Source organism: Myotis myotis, unplaced genomic scaffold, assembly GCF_014108235.1.
Source record: "Myotis myotis isolate mMyoMyo1 unplaced genomic scaffold, mMyoMyo1.p scaffold_m19_p_3, whole genome shotgun sequence".
In the NCBI taxonomy this organism is placed as follows: Eukaryota; Metazoa; Chordata; class Mammalia; order Chiroptera; family Vespertilionidae; genus Myotis; species Myotis myotis.
In genome coordinates this window covers 177,549,274-177,569,067 of record NW_023416335.1, presented here as the reverse complement: position 1 = coordinate 177,569,067, position 19,794 = coordinate 177,549,274, and the positions used below count along the sequence as shown (strand labels likewise).

Below are 19,794 nucleotides of genomic sequence, written 5' to 3'. Positions count from 1 at the left end.
CTGGCCTGTTGACTTCTTCTCTTTCTTCCTCTAGTTAACCAGCAGAGCAGCAAGCACTTCTCTGTGTGAGTGATTCTAGAGGGACAGAAAATACTAATTCTACTGGAGTGTTGCAGGATCCAGAAAGTGACTTCTGTTTCCGGTGAAGCTGAAAAAAGTCAGTGTGTTATGGCTGGTTCTTTGCACTCTTTACCCAATACCCGATATAAAACAGGCGATGCTTGCTATCATTTCTATACTGAGTCATTGCTTGTAGGAGATGTAACAGGCTTAGGTTCCCGTGAGCCTCTGCCATGACATTTTCTCAACTGATCAATATATAACCTTGTTTCTGTTTAAAGGCACCTTACTTTATTATTGATTCATTAACATTGAACTCATGATACTGTAATTCATGCCTCAGCAAGGCTTATCTAACACATGCATTTTCTCCGCAAGGCTGATCACAGCTTTCTTGCACGTAGGAACACTAGATAGCACTTCAGCCGTATGCTTGGGGCCATTTTAAACTTCAAAATCACCAACAAAAACGACAAAAAGTGGAACAACAAGGACACTTGTTTATAGTATGAAAGCTGAGCTGCAACAAGAAGGTAGAGCATCCCCTCAGCTGGGACTGTGCTCACGGGCACCTCAAATGCTTTGCTGCCTGTATATGTCCATGGATGACCACGAAGGCACCACCAGCATTGATTTTGAGGTTATGAATAAATTCTTGAGTGGGAATATGTCTACTGTATAATATGAAATAATCCCAATTATTGTGGCAGGAGCCCCCTAACTGTCTGGTGCCAGCTCCACAGTTCATGTAGCAAACTAATCATTTAAGGTAAAAATGAGTTCCAAGTTGGTAACGTGACTGATATCCAGACACAATTTTAAACAGCCTCATGTAAGGTGAAGACTCTCAAGGACAACTTGCCCAATTATTAAATCCTGTTTTGTAACAGATGACAGTTAACACTCTGCCAGGCTTTGACCATATAGAGAGTAGGAACAATGTCTTGTGTATCGCCATGTCCTTGGCGTGAAGGGTGATAATGACCTCAGCAAGTGAATGAACACTAAATAAATGAATGAATGAATGAGTGAACGAATGAAAGAGCAAGGAGATTCTACCTGCTTGTGATGCGTTACCGTCCCCTTCAGGGCACTTTAGGAGTCTGGTGCCTCTTTTCAGCTTAGATAATTTTCTGTCCGCTTCTCAAGTCAATGGTTACTAATTGTCAGAAACTGTAGTGCCTTAGAGCTGGTGTAGCATGAAGTGTATCGTAGCTGGGCCTGAGATAGGAACAGGAGTACCACCAACCATATTGAGAAAACTACTTAAGGGCTAGAACAAGTATTTGACTCTTTCTTCCATCTTGCCATGGAGCCTGGTTTGAAGTTTTTTCTCTGGTATTTCTGCCACCAGCTTCTCTCCACTTTAGTCCCACTCCTACACTGCTGTTACTAGAAATGTCAGTCTAGAACACGGATTTGGTCATCTCCATCTCTTGCTTCAAAAACTGCACTCATCCCATAAGATACAATCAAAACACCATAGTGATCTGGTTCCATCCCTACACTTGAGACTTCTGTCTCTTACCATTGCACTGAAGTTCACCCGCTGCTCAAGTGGAACTGGGCTTTCCACTGTTTCCCAAACATGCCTTTTAAGACTTCTGTCCTTCCCGCAGGCTGTTCCCTCATTCTCAGCTCTAGTTCAGATTATAGCTTCTGTGCTGTCGCTGGTGAGATGCCCATCTCGCCCACAGGTATGAGCTGTTCAGGGCAGGGCTCTATTAGTCTCATCTTTGTGCACAGTGGTTCTCAACCTTCTGGCCCTTTAAATACAGTTCCTCATGTTGTGACCCAACCATAAAATTATTTTCGTTGCTACTTCATAACTGTAATGTTGCTACTGTTATGAATCGTAATGTAAATATCTGATATGCAGGATGGTCTTAGGCGACCCCTGTGAAAGGGTCGTTTGACCACCAAAAGGGTCGCAACCCACGGGTTGAGAACCGCTGCTCTAGCATTTTAATATTCCGTAAATGTATTTAAACAAGTGAATGAATCTAAACATTATCTGGAAAATTTGGAAATGTGAAGGCTTTTTTTTTTTAAACCCTTTTAAATAAAAAAGAGGCTAGAATATCAATTTCTGAGTTCAGACAAGTAGAAAGATGTGGCCATTCTTTTGTTAATTAGCTTTGTCTGTTGTACAAAACTGAGCTTTTCCACTCAGGAAACATCTATACTATGCCATGCTCCCTGGCCCCCGATATCAACATCCAGGGACTAGATTTAATTAAAGTAGAAGCTAGTTAAATTTTATGTGAGAGGAAATGACATTCAATTTCAGATATTATCTATTTAATTATTTCCTGCAGATTAACCATTTGTTTCACCAAATGTTTATCATGGAGTTTCTGTGTACAAGGATCTGGGCCAAAGGCTATGGAGCATGAAAAGATAAGCAGAACACAAGGGCTTTTGTCTAATGAGAGAGAAAGATATGGAAGCACATTTCTTTAAAACAGGATAAAATATGCACTTACTACAGGCAGTGCTATGGTAGCATAAAGGAAGGAGTGATTGTTTCCAGCCTGCTCAGCTCCATAGAAGAGCTTGAATTTAACCTGTGCCCTGAAGGGTCATTTGGGGGTAGTTTAGTAGGTAGCAGGGCAAAAGGAAAGAGTAACATTAGGGCAGTTCCAAGGAGAGGGAACCATATAAGCAAAGGCACGGAGGCAGGAAAGTACAGGGAGCAACAACAGGAGACAAGTACTGCAAGGAGTGTCAGAGTTGAGGGGGAGCATTGTTAAAACAAGACTGGAAAAGTATGTCAGGATCCTGTTGTAGAAATTTAATGGCAATTTATTTGGACTTAATTCTGTGGTCATTAGGGTCATGGCAGATTGTAAAAAGAGTTTTTTCTTGATTTTAGAGAGAAGGGAAAGGAAAGAGAGAGAAAAAATCATCAAAGAGAGAGAAATATTGACTGGCTGCCTTTTTCATGCCCCATACTGGGGATCGAACCTGCAACCCAGGTGTGTGCCCTGACAGGATTCGAACCTGAGACCTTTCGGTGCATGGGATGACATTCAACCAACTGAGCCACATCAGCCAGAGCCGTGGCAGATTTTTAAAACAAAGGAAGTACATGTCAGCAACTAGCATCAGCTAAAATTTGTAAGCATTTACAACATGCCAAGCACTTTTACTAAATTCTCACAACACTTTGAGTTTAAGACTATTAGGATAATAGTCTTATAACATTTTATAGATATAATGGAAAGTCCAGAGAGGTTGAGTAACTTGCCAAGGATCCATAGCGAATCAGTGAGGACCTGGGACTTGAAGCCAGGGAGTCTTCTATAAGAATTTGGGTTTCGAACTTAGGATTGATTAGAGGATTCAGGAAGACTCTGGACTTTTTAAATTGTTTGGAAAGTATTTCGTATATATGAATGAAAGTATTTCGTATATATGAATGTGTGCATTTGTTTAAGAAAAAACATCTATAGCTTTAATCACACAAGAGGTATGCAACATAAAAGGTAAATAAAGACTATAGCATCACTCTCTTTTGCTCTCAAGAGTCCTCCAGTGTATTCAGGGATGGCGACTTTATGCTTATGCTGCTTCTAAGGTTGCAAGAAGCAGAACAATCTGGCATTGCTCAAAATAAAAGGAAATGTCAAAATAACTTGCAGGAATCCTATATAATAAAAGGCTAATATGCAAATCAACCAAATGGTGGAACAACCAGTCCCTGTGATGCACACTGATCACCAAGGGCAGGCGCTCAATGCAGGAACTGCCCCCTGGTGGTCAGTGTGCTCCCACAGGGGGAGTGTAATTCAGCCAGAAGCCCTGAGCTGGGCTTATGGCTGGCAAGCACAGCAGCAGTGGCGGGAGCTTCTCCTGCCTCCATAGCAGAGCTAAGGATGTCTGACTGCTGGCTTAGGCCCACTCCCCTGAGGACGTCCCCTGAGGGCTCCCGGACTGCGAGAGAGCACAGGCTGGGCTGAGGGACCCCAGCCTTATGCACGTTGGGGGCAACCAGGCCAGCAGACGAGGGCCATTAGGGGCAACCAGGCAGGCAAGCAGAGGCGGTTAGGGGCGATCAGACAGGCAGGGGAACAGTTAAGGGCATTAGTCAGGCAGGCAGGTGAGTGGTTAAGAGCCAATAGTCCTGGATTGCGAGAGGGATCCCAGATTGGAGAGAGTGCAGGCTGGGCTGAGGCCCCGCCACCCGCCCCCCCCCCCCCCCCCCCGCACGAATTTCGTGCACCGGGCCTCTAGTTGGTATTATAAGTGGCAGACTGTTCCTGATTGTGAGAACCAGAGAAAATGTCCAAGAAGTTCTTTTGATGGTAAACATGAGCTATCCAGGCCTTGAAACTTGTGATTATTTGAGGGCAGAGAGCCTAGCCTCCCACTGGGCAAAAATTATTCTTTTAAATTTCAACAAAAGCTAAATAAACTCCTGAAATCTGAAATGTTTTTGAAAAATGCCCAGACACTCACCTGTCTTTTTATGGTTAGAGGGACATATATGGGATGAATATGTATTAGTCCATGAGACTGAAAATTCATTGCTGCCAATGGTGAATCCAAAGGCAGGTGCCAGCATAAATGAATGAATGCAGATTAAAGAATTGTTCAGCTAATATCACTGGAGAAATCGGATTAATACCTAAGATTTTTTTAGTTAAAATTTTTGTGCTTTAAATATGTACATTTCGAATATATTTCTGTCACACAAGCATAGCAAATGTAATTCTTTAATAGGAGGGATCTGGATTTCCTACTCAATGGAGCTTTTCTTAATATTTTTCTCATCTTTGCTTTCTCACTTTCTATTTTATATTTTTTTCATGGACCATTTGAAAGTACCTCATATACAATCCATATTCAGATGTTTCCAACTACAAAATATATTTTATCATAGTTTTGTAGATTTGATCAAGGATTCAATCAAGGATTATATATAGCCACTGATTGTCATGTCTCTTTCATCTCCTTTATGAACAGTCTTATCTTCCTACCTTTTTTTTTTTCTTTTCTTATTTGGTATTTCATGACATTAACATGAGACAGTTGTCTGGACACGTGCCTTTCACCCTGGGTTCATCTGACTTGTTCCCTGATGATTACATTCTGGTTAAACATTGCTAGCAAGAATACACTGCTTCTCTTCCAAAGGTACATGATATGGAGTTAGGCAGGCTAATTGTATTTATTTATTTTTAGTCTTTTAAAAAAATGTTTTTATTGTTTAAAGTATTACATATGTCTCCTTTTCCCCCAAATGACCCTTCCCCGGCCACACCCACCCCCCAACACATGCCCTCACCCCCCTGTGTCTGTGTCCATTGGTCATGCTTATATGCATGCATACAAGTCCTTTGGTTGATCTCCTACCACCCGCCCCTTGCCTTCTCTCTGAGGATTGACGGTCTGTTCGATGCTTTTCTGCCTCTGGGTCTGTTTTAGGCAGGCTAATTTCAATTACTTGATGAAGTTGTTGTTCACTGGACCTCTCCCTTGTAAAGGCACCTAATCTCCTTGGTAACGAATAAACAACCTGTGGGGCAGTTCTTGGAGACCATATGCGTAGCTTGTTCCCCAACAGTCAGTCATTGGCCCAGTGGCTTTAGCATTCAGTTTTTATGCTTATGTGAGTCAGTTATGTTGGTGGCTGCAATATGGTGCTCATTGAATTTTTGAAGTCACTTTACTGGGGGAAAAGTCTCCTGTTCATCCCTATCCCTGTTTGGGGAAAAAAACTTAGGCCCCAAACAGGTGGCAGAGAAGTTGATAAAAAATGAAACCTGAAGACAACTATGCAAACATATGTTAAATTTAAAATGTGCAAAGTGTCTTCTTTTACTTTGTGTACAGGAAATTTCTGAGACAGACAGAAACATAGAGAGAGAAAGAGAGAGAGAGAGAGAGAGAGAGAGAGAGAGAGAGAGAGAGAGAGAGAGAGAGAGAGAGAGAGAGAATGCTTAGTTTGGGGATTTGCACTTAAAATAATAAATCTTCATTGATGCAGACGAGGAAAAACAAACGGCCATTCTTATTTCCTTCTACACTAAGGTAGTTCACTAAGAATGAAATGAATTCTCATTCAACAGTTACAATCTGAAAAACTATTTGATGTTTGCCCTTTCATTTGAAAATGCCTCACAAGTAGTTCTTTATGAGGTTTATTAGATTGAAATCAAATGAGTACCAACACCATGGGATTCTTTTGAAAGATGGGATAGTAAACAGAAATTTTTTAGTAGGGGGATTTCTTGATGTAGGCTTATAATCCTTTTGGGAATTTGTCCTAAGGCTTTCATATCTACCCTGCTGCTGACTGGCTCACTCAGTGACTCAGTGTTATCTGATGAGGATATTATTTCACTTTTGAAAGCAGTGTTGTTCTCTTTGTTGCAGTATTAGGAAAAGGTTGGCTTTAGGCAATGCAATATAAGTTCCATCCATCTCAACATTAGAGAGTACACTGTATGCAATATAAGTTCTCCCACTTGCAATTCATAAGAAAAGATGTTCACTTAACTATCCATCCTACTTAAGCAAAACTGTTTAAATTTTGGAGTAAGGACCTTACAAGGGCCTCTCTATGAATTAATTTACAATTTGCTTTATTTTTCTTTTCAGTGTTTTGTAAGAGGACATTGGACACTGTTTTTTAAAAACATATATTTTTATTGATTTTAGAGAAGAAGGGAGAGGGAGAGAGATAGAACATCAATGATGAGAGAGAGAGAGAGTGATTTGCTGTCTTCTGCATGCCCCCCCCCCCCCCCCCCCCCCCCCCCCCCCCCCCCCCAGGGATTGACTCGGAAACCTGGGTATGTGCCCTGACAGGGAATCAAACTGTGACCTCCTAGTTCATAGGTCGATGCTTAACCACTTGCCACACTGCCTGGGCAGGTCACTAGTTTTTAAAAAAATATGTTTTATTGATTTTTTTAGAGAGAGGAAGGGAAAGAGAGAGAGAGAGATAGAAACTTCGATGAGTGAGAACATCAGTTGGTTGTCTCCTGCACGCCCCTCACCAGGGATTGAGCCTGTAACCTGGAATGTAACGGGTCATCTCTTGGTGCATGGGTTGATGCTCAGTCACTGAGCCACACCAGCTGGGCTGGACCCTGTTTTTGTGATAGGTAGACCTGGACCTGTGCAGTTTCTTGAGCCATGAATTTTCATATTGTATCCTTTAAGTCTGGAAGAGTGGTTTGCCTCTGTTTTGCTGGTATGGTATGATCACACACTTTTTTTGTGTGTTAGTGGGATCCTGCTGAATAAGAAATTGGCTTGGTATGGGGTGGTCTATAAAATTTACATTAGATTATTCCAATTCTGTGTTTGGTGAGAGCTGACACTGTGTTGGTAAGTTCTCACACTGTGTTTCTGATTCATCTTACGGTGTTGTTATAGAGTCTAGAATGTGAGTATTTACGGCAGTATCTTGCTAATTCAAGCAGCTGGCCTTTCTGGGTTACAGGGTCGAGCAGTTCACTTAAAGCAGTGGTTGGCAAACTGCGGCCCCTTGAGTGTGGCTCTTCCACAAAATACCACGTGCGGGCGTGCATGTACAGCGCGATTGAAACTTCGTGGCCACACTCAAGGGGCCAAAGAGCCGCATGTGGCTCGCGAGCCGCAGTTTGCCGACCACTGACTTAAAGGAATGATTTTAGCTTTGAGGCTTGAGACAATGAATCCCAAAACTTATTGGTTAATTAGATTAGCATGTGCCTGGCAAGTACAATAGTTCTACAAGCAGCTTGAGGTTACACCAAAGATAGTGTCTTTCTGTGACTACTTCCCATGCTCTTGATGTGTAGTGGGCGTCCTCCAGCCTCAGCCCCAGCTCCAGCCCCATGTATGTGACACAAAACAGTGAATCATTAGTCACAGTTGACATGCAGCTAATAGCTTCATAGCATATTTGACACCGTAATGACTGAGGAGGTACTGGAATATTTCCTGTTTTTAAACACTTTGACTCGCTTTCTGAGAGGTAGCATGGCAACTCCAAAGAATATTTAGAATTCTGATTCTTTGCAAAGAATATTTAGTATAAGGACTTGTAGAGTACATTGCTTGAATCACAGAGGTACGTTCCTACTTGTCAAGCAGGTTTATGGAACACTGAAAAATGAACAGGGCTTACTTATTTAGTGTGGGCAATCTTTTAAAACCGGTTCACACCATAGCTAAGATCTGGAAACAGCCTAAGTGCCCATCAGCAGATGAATGGATTAGAAAACTGTGGTACATCTACACAATGGAATACTATGCTGCTGTAAAAAAGAAGGAATTCTTACCATTTGTGACAGCATGGATGGAACTGGAGAGCATTATGCTAAGTGAAATAAGCCAGTCAATGAAAGAAAAATACCACATGATCTCACTCATTTATGGATAATTAAGACCATTATAAACTGATGAGCAAAAATAGATACAGAGGCAGAGCAACATTGAACAGACTGTCAAACTACAGCGGGAAGGCTGGGGAGAGTTAGGTGGGGGGGGCGGTAAGAGATCATCCGAAGGACTTGTATGCATGCATACGAGCATAACCAATGGACACAAGACACTGGGGGGCATGGGAGGCTAGGGGAAGGTCGAGGGGAGAATAAAAAAGGAGACATATATAATACTCTTTGTAATACTTTAAGCAATAAAACAATTAAAACAAATAAATAAAACCAGTTCATTTTAGTTGAGTTTTTCTTACAGCTTTACTTAAAATGATAACAAAACTCTGGTTACATGTGCTGTGATGGTAGATGTCATCCATCTTTAGGCATATTGTAGTGTCTAAAGCAACATTAAGGCTCCATGTATATTTGTTGAGTTAAATTTTCAAATTAGTTGCTAAATTCCTCTAGTCTTAGGTTTCTCAGTCTGTAGTTCCCACCTCACTTGAGCTTTCATAGGCTGTCATTTTCTCTTCTTACTGCCACCACCCTTCCCTCACCCCAATCTGGTCCCTGCTTTTAACATGGCTGGTCATATAGAGGCAGAAAGACCTCTCTGTACCAGATACTGTGTTAGGATCTTGTAGTAAAAACAAACTAAGACCTGGTGCTTACCCTCAAGAGGTTAGCAGGGGTGGGCAAACTTTTTGACTTGAGGGCCACAATGGGTTCTTAAACTGGACCGGAGGGCCGGAACAAAAGCATGGATGGAGTTTTTGTGTGAACTAATATAAATTCAAAGTAAACATCACTAGATAAAAGGGTACGGTCTTTTTTTTTTTTTAGTTTTATTCATTTCAAACGTGCCGGATCCGGCCCGCGGGCCGTAGTTTGCCCACGGCTGGGTTAGAGTCTAGACTAGGGGAATTAATCATGTAGAGAAGTCTGAAAAGTACAAGTCATGGTGTGGGGGTGGCAGAGTGGGGACCAGGGGGCAGTTTAAGGAAAGGCATGGTCAATTTTATTTAGAAGGATGAGTCTTGGCTTCACAGTAACCCTAGAGTAGAGTCTTTAAGAACAGGTGCCCCTGGCAGTGGGGGACTTGGGAAGGGAATGGGGGAAATTCTCCAGGGAATGGAGAAAGTAGTCCCTATGTTTTGTACATTGGCCCTTATGAGAAGCAAGAGTATCCTGTTGGGGAATTTGGGGAATGTAGATTTAAAAATATATATATCTAGGAAAAGAAGAGAGCAAGGCATTGTGAATGCTGCCAGAGGTGGTGGATATGCTGCAGTTTGGGAAGGAGGTGCATAGGTCGGACCTGGAAGGAAGTGAATGAACATCTTGGAACAGGTATGGTAAAGGGACTCAAAGTCTTGGTGAAGTCAAAGAGCAAGTGAAGGTGGAGGAGCTTGTCGAATAGAAAAATGTTCTCAGAGAGGTGGATAAAATGAGGAGTCTGGCTTTGAAGAGACTCAAGGTGTGATCAGGAGCATATTGCTAAGAAGGCCCTATACTTTGATCCTTTACCTCTCATGGGACTGTCTTTCCTTGGGGAATATCATCTCCACTGTCTCTCACATATAACCAGCCCAGATTGCGTGCCTTACTTCCACACCATTTTATTCAGTGGCTTAAACTAACCATATTTGTAACTCAAGGAAACTCTGATATAAAACCTTTTAAATCAACCTTCCCATGTTGAATTGATTATTCTTTGGTACCCAGTGTGTAACTCATAAGACTATTCTCATCTATATCTCTTTATAGTTATGTGTTTACATGGCTTTATCTCTTAAATGATAAGCCACTTGAATCCACAGTTTGTTTTTATTTTGTTTTGGGTAAGCCAGAAAAGTGTCTGACAGTCCTGTGTGCTAAGCATTTGTGGAAGGGAGAAAAGAAAAGAGGAAGGAATTGGATAAGGAAATTGAAATTGAGAGACGGGAGGAATTTGAGATTAAAGAATTATACACTTTACTATGTGAACTCTGAAGATTATGTAGGAAGTAGCAAAAGCTGAAGAAGGAGAGTTTTGAGTAGCTGTGGGTGAATGAGGAGGATGGTAGTGGTATTAGGGAGGTGCGTTAAGAATAATAACGGGGAGAGGTCAGTGCAAGGAGGGGGAGTATGGACAGCCTTCTTCAAAGAAGTTGACATTTAGAGGAAAGTTTAATGACATATAAAGGAATTATCAGAGGCCACAGTGGAGAATGGGTTGGGAGAGGACTTGATTGAGTCAAGATCTGCCCAAATCCATAAATTTGAGTAAATACTGCTTCTATGTGGGAAATATTACAATGAGAATTGACTTTTAAATTCTTACTCTTGGATGTCTCTTGGATGAAGACATCTGGGGAGAATGGATAATAGCAACAACAATAAAAATATTTATGAAGTGCTTATATTATCTCATTTATTCTCTCAACAGCCCTATGAGATATGTATTATCATCTTTCCCATTTCATGAATGAGGAAAGTTTGGTTTAGAGTGATTAAGTAGCATTCCCCATCCTCACATTCCTCCTAAATGGACCTACTTAGTTTATAGCCAAGGCGACGCATGCTAGAACCAGTGAGGTCCCCTAGGAGCATCAGAAGGACTGTCTGAACTCTTGAGACACTGCCAGTTGAAGCCCTTCCTGAGTGATCAAGTACCCACTGCCACTTGCTTGAGCCCCAGAAGTTCAACCAAAACTGTACTGCCAGGTTGGGAATCTGTTGGGTTATACTGCTACCTTCTGAGAACAGAGATCTGGGTTAATGATGAGATAGGGTAAAAATAGAATAAGAAGGAGAGAAAAAGGACACTTTCATGTTAGGAAGAATGATACTGCTTAAAATTCCCAGAGAATATGTTTCAGTCTTCTAGATAGCATATATACTGTTAGCCTGAGTCAAGTCAGGATGGTGAGCTGGAAGAGGAAGACATGGATTATAAAAATATGTGTTTTGTTTATTGGAGGTGAGGGGAGATGATTCATGGGAATTGTAGAATAGGGGCAATCAAAAAGTTTTAAAATCTGGCAATATAGAGTATTCTCCTTCAATGGGTTCTTGAGGTTGGATTTTGCTTCTGTGAGAGAATCTTTTCCTTTGTGTCAGCTTACGGGGGTTCTTGGGGGCCTTCTTGGGATGCTCTCTTCCCCAAAATGAGGAGAGGATTCGCTGCCTTAGCCAGCGGAAGACCCACCTGAAGTTGAGAAAGGAGAGGGGTTGTGTACTAGAATGAGTGTCCTCCCCCTTCGGCTTATCTGATGAGATTGAGCAGGTCTCTGTAGTGCTTGTTCTTTGTCTGCCAGTTGTCTGTCCCTTTGTCTGCCAAGGAAATGAATGATAAGTGAGTTATGTGCAACCTGGACAACATGGGGTCCATAACTACCCATTATTGGGACTCAAGTCCTTTTATCAAAAATAACCCATCTGTAAATGCAAAGTTTCCATACTCATTAATACAGACACACTTTTGGGGGGCCCTAATTGTTAGCCTTTACTTTACTTTCCTATCCTTTTCTCTCCCTCCGTGGTCCTTGGTATTTTTCCTTCAGCTCCACCCTGACCCTTTTCCTTGATGTTATCCTTCTTCCACTCCCAGCCATGTCAGACACCCAGAGGGCCCGCCCTGCTTCATAGCAGGTAGCAATGTTCCCTGAATTCCACCCAGGCCCCTCCACCAGGCCTGCCCCCTGCTTGCCTATGAGGCATCACTGTGCTCACCTCAGCAAGTTCATGTTCCTGAAACTTTGGAGGAGTCTGTGGACACTGGATGGCATCATTTTCTGGTGGGCTGAACGTGGGCAAATCTTGAAGACAAGCATCATGTTCTTGATGACTGACCTGAGCCACATCTGGAGGGGTGCTGCTGGACAGCTGGAAATCCTCCTTTTGAGCAGATTCAGGGAATACAAACTCATCATCTTCGTCATCTTTCTGATTTTCTAGAAATTGCTCAAGCCTTTGTACCAGCCCATTCAGTTTGCTGAGAGTCAGTTTTGTCTTCTCTTCAGGATATTTGTCTGTCCACTGGTTGTCTCCATGTAGATCCCAATTAATGATTGAGTCTGAATGGTTACAGCCATCCCAGGCCAGGGTGATGTTGAGTTTGCCAAACTGCTCTGTGCTGTCCTGAATTTGGTCTTGTCTCTCCAGGAGTGTCCCTTTACTTTCAGTCCGCCATGACCCTTGGAACAGAGGGACAAAATGGATTGAGGGGTTGTTGGAAGATGGGTCTTCACAGGAGGTTGTATTCTCATTGGAGAAGGTGTCTTCATTGGGGTAGTAGCCCACAGAGAGGCTCAGGTTTGATTCGGAGCTGCAGTCCCCAGTGTCAGCACAGTTGCTGTAAGAGAATGAGTCTGCCATGGAGTTCAATCAAATATTAGGTCTCCCTCATCTCAGGAATCTTCAAAATAAAGAAAAATAGATGAGACTAGTAAGCAGTAATGTTATCTATTCCTTTTTCTATTTGGAACTATTTGTCTCTGGTAGAAGTAGTTCATCCTATTTTGCAATCTCCAATGAAAGGCAAAAGAGGCAGCCCTCTCCCTTTAAAAATCTCTTTCGTTGTATCACAATTCCTTCTACTAAGCATTTTCACCTGTTGCCCCACATCATCTTACTACAGTTGAAAGAAAAATTACCATTGTATAAAATTTGAAAAATATAAAAATATATATAAGATGAAAATAAATATGCCTATGATCCCTTGATCCAGAAATAATGGTGATCATTATAAAAACATTTTGGTGGATTTCCTTGTAATCTTTTTCTTTCCATATGTACACATATTTATACACATACATACTCCCATTCACATACATGTGTCGACATAACGTCACATCAATTCAAACAAATTATTTTATGGCATAACCTGCAATAAAAGTATGTTTTTTTTCTATTCTGTCACTTTTAACCACTTTCTCATTAATGACCATTAGCTGGTAATTATTGTTATAATAAATAAATTTGCATTAAACCCTCTTGTCAGTAAATTTTTATCTCTCTTTATATTCCTATATGTGGGTTTAATGGATCAAAGATCACAAACATATTAAAGGCTTCTGATAGTTGATACCAAATTGCTTTCCAGAAAGGTTATAGCCATTTGTACGCCCATCCTCCCACCATCTGATGGCACTTTTTTGTCCAGCTTTTTCTATGATGTCCCAATAAGTAAATGGGGGTAGCGAGAGAGGAGGCACACAACACACATGCACACACACACCCACATTGCAGACTCCCATTTTCTGCTGTGGTGGCCGCCCATGTGAAAGAGGTGCTACCAACTTAGCCCTAAACTGAGGATGTTCAAAATCCTTCAGATCCTGAGTCTCAGTAGCTGGAAGCTCAACTGCCCGAAGTCTGTGTTCTGGGACCGTTGGTTACCACGGCAACACAAGAGCCCAAGTCAGAGAAATGGCAAGAGCAAGAAGGGATAGAAAGCCACAGGAGCGAGCCTTTGCTTCCAAAATATTCTCTAACCATACCATCCTGGGCTGAAGAGGATCCCTCTCGAGGGCAGAGGATGGTTACTTCTGCGATGGCGGTTGCTTCCCTCTTGCCATGTGCATGTCTAAGATGGTTCCTAACTTAAGGTAATTTAGAGCCTATTGGTGAGATGGACATAAACACCCTATTATCGCACAGAGAGGTGAGTGCAGCAACAGAACTTAAAAATAACGGTGTGGAAGAACAAAAGGAGGCACCTCGTGCAGCCGTGGTAGAGATTGAGGGGTCAGGAAAAGGCCAGTGGAGGACATTGCTTCTCATGTATGTAGGAGGGAAGAAGTTAGGTGTAAAGCAGGGGTGTGGGGAGGGCCTTTCAGGCAGAGGAGAGGGCATGAGCAGGGACACTGAGGTGAGAAGCAGCCAGTGGTGTGGAGAGGTCAAGCAGGGGCCAGTGAGATCATGGAAGGCCCCCTCCCTTCCATTAGGGAACCTGGATTTTATCCTGAAGCCTATACGTGGATGGTAGTGTTCATTTATCAGGCCCTCTTCCAGGCAATTCAAAGTATATTGAAATACTTGACATGGTTAAAACAAACAAAACTTCCAGTGGACTTGGCAGCATGAATGTTATTGCTTGGCTTTAATGCGAAGGGAATCAATAAGTTTGCACTGGGTTGAGGGGAATGGGAGGAGAAGAAGTAGGAACAGTGCATATAGACTATACTTTAGGGGTGTCTGAGAAAGTGAGGGTGCAGAGTTGAGGTTCAGTTCCACAGCTACCCTCCAAATAAAAAAGAGGTAAGGAATCAATACAGGAAAGAGTTCAAAATATAAAACTTGGCTGCTTTGTTTAGAGAAACTAAGGGTGGGATCCATGCCATGAGCTGACGGGTTAGTTGTAATAAAAGGAATATGTTGTTCCATAATATTGGAAGGAAAAAATGAAGATGGATATGGAAAAATTTGGAGAAATGCATTGTTAAGTACCACATTTTATTTGAATTTTTCAGCTAGGCTTCTTCCTTATTTCTGAGGTTAAATCTGCTTCTTTCTTTCTTTCTTTCTTTCTTTCTTTCTTTCTTTCTTTCTTTCTTTTTTTTAAATTAATTCTGTTAACTGGATCTCTGTTCTTATTCTCCTTGTTCCCAACATTATCTTGACAGCCTCAGCCTCTTCAGAAACATGAAGTGTCTTGGTTCTTCTAGAATTGCTTTTCCTTGTCTTCTTCTTGCTCTGGGCATTCCTACTGCTCACCAAGCCCCCTCCCCCCCCTCCCCCCAAGGCTGCCCTTCCCTTCCAATGGCATCATGACATTATTTGGGGGCTGGTCAGATCATGGCTCCCCAGTGATCCAGTCTGGCCACTTTGCCTTCACTGCTATGGTGTTCTCAGTGGGTACTTCATGGCAGAGATAGTAAATCTTTCATTCTCTGTTTCCAAATATGTGATTCTGAAGACAAATGTGGGTTCTTCTGTAGGACTGAAGGCTCTCAGTTGCATAGACTAAACCAAAGAGCCTTTTCTATGAGCAGTGACCATGGCCAATGTCGTTATAGCAACCTCCAGTCCAGTCTAAGCTGTGAGGCTATGGGAGATTGTTTGTAGTCAATTCACTTATTTTCAGGAAGGGAGTAGGGCATCGACTCAGAGTTTCCTAGGGATGGAGTACATATGTAATTTGGAAAAGCATATTCTTAACATTGCTTAGATTTGCTTTTGGTTTTTTAAATTTTCAAGTTTCAAATAGCATTAAAAGAAACCATAAGGTTTTCATATTTATCAAAAAGAGTCATGGCTTTAAACACACACACACACACACACACACACACACACACACACACACACACACACCAAGAAACACTGGTCTGACTTAAAAGAACCTCAATTCATTGGAATCTATCGGTTGCATAAGATCTTTTCCAAATATTTTTCTCTGTCTTTATTTCCATTAAACAAGAACTTGGGTATGACTGTCAGGTTTGTCACTGTTGTACGGGTTTAAATTTGTAGATTGTATTAACTAAGAGTATTCACTGAGCCAAACCGATCAGGGCTTAACTAAGAGTATTTTAGGTGACTCTGTTTCAGGAGTTATGATGGCATAATGTAAGAAATAGAGTTGGAGCTGGGGAGAAATCATCTCTACTACCCAATAGAGGCTGCTTGGCACTTAGCCACAAACTGCTCACCACCCTCTTGAGTGGTTGGGGACCTAGACTAATCCCTGGGGTTGTAAGTCAGGAGCAACATATTCCCTGGCATTTGTGGTGCACTTACTACATGCCAGATCCTGTCCTAAGCACTTTACATGTGTTTGTTTATATGTTACAGCAACCCAGTCAATTATCATTATTTGCTCTGTTTTAATGAAGAAGGAACCAAAGTATAACCTGCCCACCATCCCAGATCATAAACTCTACAGCCTAGATTCAAATATAGGCAGTCTGTCTCCAGAGAACCTATTCTTATCCTTTACACAGTCTTGTCTTTCAGGAGTCTGACTGTTCACCTCCTCTCTGAAAGATTCTTGGGAGAGTTGACCCAGTCCAAAATCAAACCTGCATTCTGGTTTCTTGAAAGAAACTCCTTTGAGTAAAGCAGCATGTTCTAAAATACCTGTACGAGGTGGTACACAGGACTGGCCCGAAACAATTGTGTCCACATTTGGGGCAGACTCGAATGAGATTTAAAATAAGTATTCAGCTTCCTCTTTGGCCCAAGAGATCTGGATCCCACTGCTGTGGCTTTCCATAGAAACTATGCCTGCCTTCCAGAACACTGGGAGCCTAGGGAAGAACTCAGAAGTAGCTCTCTTTCTCTGCAGCTGGGATGAAGGTGTATGTGGTTCCGGTACCCATTGAAATAGAACACTTTGAAATAAATATAAACATTTAAGTAGGAAAACATATTTCCTACCTAAACTACTAAAGATTAGAGTCATCTGTAAGATAAAAGAGTTTCAAATGGGGGCAGCCTCTGAGAAAACTTGGTATTTTAAAATTTTATTTCTATCATTTATCTCCCTTTCTTTCTCTTCTCTCTCTCTCTCTCTCTCTCTCTCTCTCTCTCTCTCTCTCTCTCTCTCTCTCCATCCTATATAATAAAAGCGTAATATGCAAATTGACCGAATGGTGGCAGGGGGCGAGGAGGGGAGCAGGACCAGTGAGCAGGCAGTGCCAGGCCAGCCAAGGCCTATGCCAGTGGGCAGAAGGAGGGAACTGTGATGGGGGGGTGGTGATCAGCAGCGGCGGCGGGAGGGTGATGAGGTGGGGGGCACATTACTGTCCCCTGATCTGCCCATCCATTTGCCTTCCACAGTGGGAGGCCCGGCTGGGTAATGGGGGTGGCGCTGTCTCCTGATCAGCCAGCCTGGTTGCCTCCTGCACAGGGAGGCCAGACTGCAGCTTAGGCCTGCTCCCCGCATCAGTAGGACATCTCCTGAGGACTGACTCCCAGACTGTGAAAGGGTGCAGGCCAGGCTGAAGGGCCCCCCCGCCCCCCGCCTGCCGAGTGCACGAATTTTTGTGCACTGGGTCTCGTGTGTGTGTGTGTGTGTGTGTGTGTGTGTGTGTGTGTGTGTCTATATATATTATGTTAAAGTCCCTGAAACGTCCATTTTTCTCCAGAATAAAAAGGATAATTATAGGAGTGGGGTTTCTCTCTTCCCGCAACCAGAACAGAGAGAGAGAACAAGGGGGTTGATGAATCTTGATTAGAATGCGACAAGGTTTAAGGAAAAATGAAAAAACACAAGACTGAGACAGAAATAGGGTGAAAGCTGGGCCTGGGTGTGGCGTCTGCCCTCTGATGAAGGGACACAGAGAGGGTCAGCACCACAAGCAGATTTATTAAATACTCGAATAACAGGAAGTTCCATCACATCTGGTGGGCCTTGAGTTCCTGGCGACATCATGAGATCCACCTCTTAACACTGGGTGAGAAGGTCAAACTGAGTGGTGTCCTGGTCTGTTGACGAGGTCCACCCCCAGGGCATGGCTCTGCCTTCGCTCTGAGTTTCAGCCACCATATTTAAAGATGCCCGAGTGTTTTGCCAGCGGCCCTCAACAGATAATTGCTATTAATAGTTTTATGTAGATTGATTCACTCGGGTATTTTTTCTGGAAGAAACAGTGACACGCATCACCCTTAGAATGTCATGCTGCAGAGAGTGTAGTCAGTTCTGAAACACAGCTTAGCTTTCACCTCTAATAACAGATCCGGGGATTGGGGTTTTCATTAACATTCCCACTTGTGTTCATTTCTTTAAGGCCTTAATTTGACTTGCTGGTCTAGCTTCTCTTGGATCACAGTCATATTACCTAAATAGGATAAGCTGGCTCATCATTACCTTTTCTCTCGAAGCAAAATCATCCATAATAAAGCTTCTCCAGGTTTTAAAATGACAGTATGTCATGAATTTACAATGTTTTAGGCCCAAAGCCAATAATAATGGTAACTTTAAAATTTGGACCACTTCCTAAAATCCATCTGACTTGATGGCATTTGGAAGTTAAATATATAGAGTAGGAGGCTTATAATTTAGAAGCTGCCGCTTTGGTTAATTTTATGTATTAATCTGATTGGGCCACAGGCTACCCAGATATTTATTTGGTTAAACCTTATTCTGGGGGTGTCTGGGAGGGTGTTTCTGGATGAGAGGGACATTTGCATCGTTAGACTGAGTAAAGCAGATAGCCCTCCCCAGTGTGTGTGTGTGTGGGGGGGGGGGGGGGGGGGGGGGCACATCCAATCCTTTGAAGACCTGAAGGGAACAAAAAACGAAGTAAGAATTCGCTCTCCCTCTGACTATTGGGACATTGGTCTGCTCTTATCTTTGTACTCAGACTGGATGTGAAGTCCTCAGCTCTCCTGGTTCTTGGGACTCTGGACTTGGGCTGGAACTTACATTGTCAGTTTTCCTGCTTCTCAGGCCTTTGGATTCTGACTAGAGAAGTAGCATTGGCCCTCCCAGGTCTCCAGCTTACTGAGAGCAGCTCTTGAGACTTCAGCTTCCATGACCGTGTAAGCCAGTTTCTTACAGTAAATCTATTTTTTAAAATTAGTGTGTGTGTCTGTATTTTTTATATGTGTGTATATACATATACATATGTGTGCATATAAATATACATATTTGTACTATTGGTTCTGTTTCTCTGGAGGACCCAGGCTAAAATAGCTACTTATTCTTCATTTTTGGAAATAATGAAATATTTTTAACCAGACAAAAAGAGACATCCTTGGCCCCATGATATGATGCATTGAGGACACAACATCATTTCTGTGGTAGTCTTGCCAAAAATGCATACTCTTACCCTAGTAATGAGATAAACCCCAATTGTGAGACCTTCAACAAAGTAACTTTCAAGTGTCAAGGTCATAAGAGACAAGGCAAGACTGAGAAAGTGTCACAGACTGCAGGAGGCGAAGGAAAAAAAACCACCTAATGCCTGGGGATTCTAGATGGGATCATAGAGTAGATGAAGGACATGGGTGTAAAACCTGGGGAGATCGCAATATGTTCCTTTTAGTTAATAATATTATACTAAAGTTAATTTCCTGGCCTGATTATTTTTGTGTTAAGATGCTAACATTAAGGTGAGGGATTGTGTTTGCAACTTCTCTGTATGTCTAAAATTAAGTCAAAACTGAAAAAAAAAATTAAATATGTAAGTAGAGTAAATGATGCAACAAAAACCTATATACTTATAGCTCATTTTGGTCAAGTTTGCCATAGTTGATCCATTACTTCTTTGAAAAGAAATACATCCTTCCACATCATGATTTATGCCCCCTTGTGTGCCTTCCCTGGTTCCCTTCCTTCCCCACTTCTGCCATGAACACTATTCTGAAAATGCTATTTATCTCCTGCAGGCTTTAATAGCATTTTAGTTCATTAGAGGCAGATGGGATG

At 42.2% G+C, this 19,794-nt stretch overlaps 2 protein-coding genes across 13 annotated transcripts in view; one reads left to right on the top strand and one right to left on the bottom strand.

Annotated features, from left to right (window-relative positions):
• Positions 1-19,794, top strand: part of PPFIBP1 (PPFIA binding protein 1) — a 167,851-nt gene that overhangs the window by 60,980 nt on the left and 87,077 nt on the right. For 2 of the 12 annotated variants that reach the window (XM_036296580.1, XM_036296582.1), the window contains one exon: positions 35-157. The exons of the other annotated variants lie outside the window; for them this stretch is intronic. The gene's annotated coding sequence lies outside the window, so the exon portion shown is untranslated. The remainder of the gene's footprint in view (positions 1-34; positions 158-19,794) is intronic. 12 annotated transcript variants of the gene reach the window in all.
• CUNH12orf71 (chromosome unknown C12orf71 homolog) lies at positions 11,411-12,797 on the bottom strand. Its single transcript, XM_036299020.1, has 3 exons — positions 12,070-12,797; positions 11,855-11,858; positions 11,411-11,753 (listed from the first exon to the last, which is right to left on the bottom strand). Exons 1-3 carry the CDS (start codon positions 12,795-12,797, stop codon positions 11,442-11,444), a joined length of 1,044 nt encoding a protein of 347 aa, XP_036154913.1. The 3' UTR covers positions 11,411-11,441.

What these genes read in the sequence shown, in the direction of transcription:
- CUNH12orf71 (XM_036299020.1), bottom strand. Translation starts at nt 12,797, where the DNA reads ATGGCAGACTCATTCTCTTACAGCAACTGTGCTGACACTGGGGACTGC.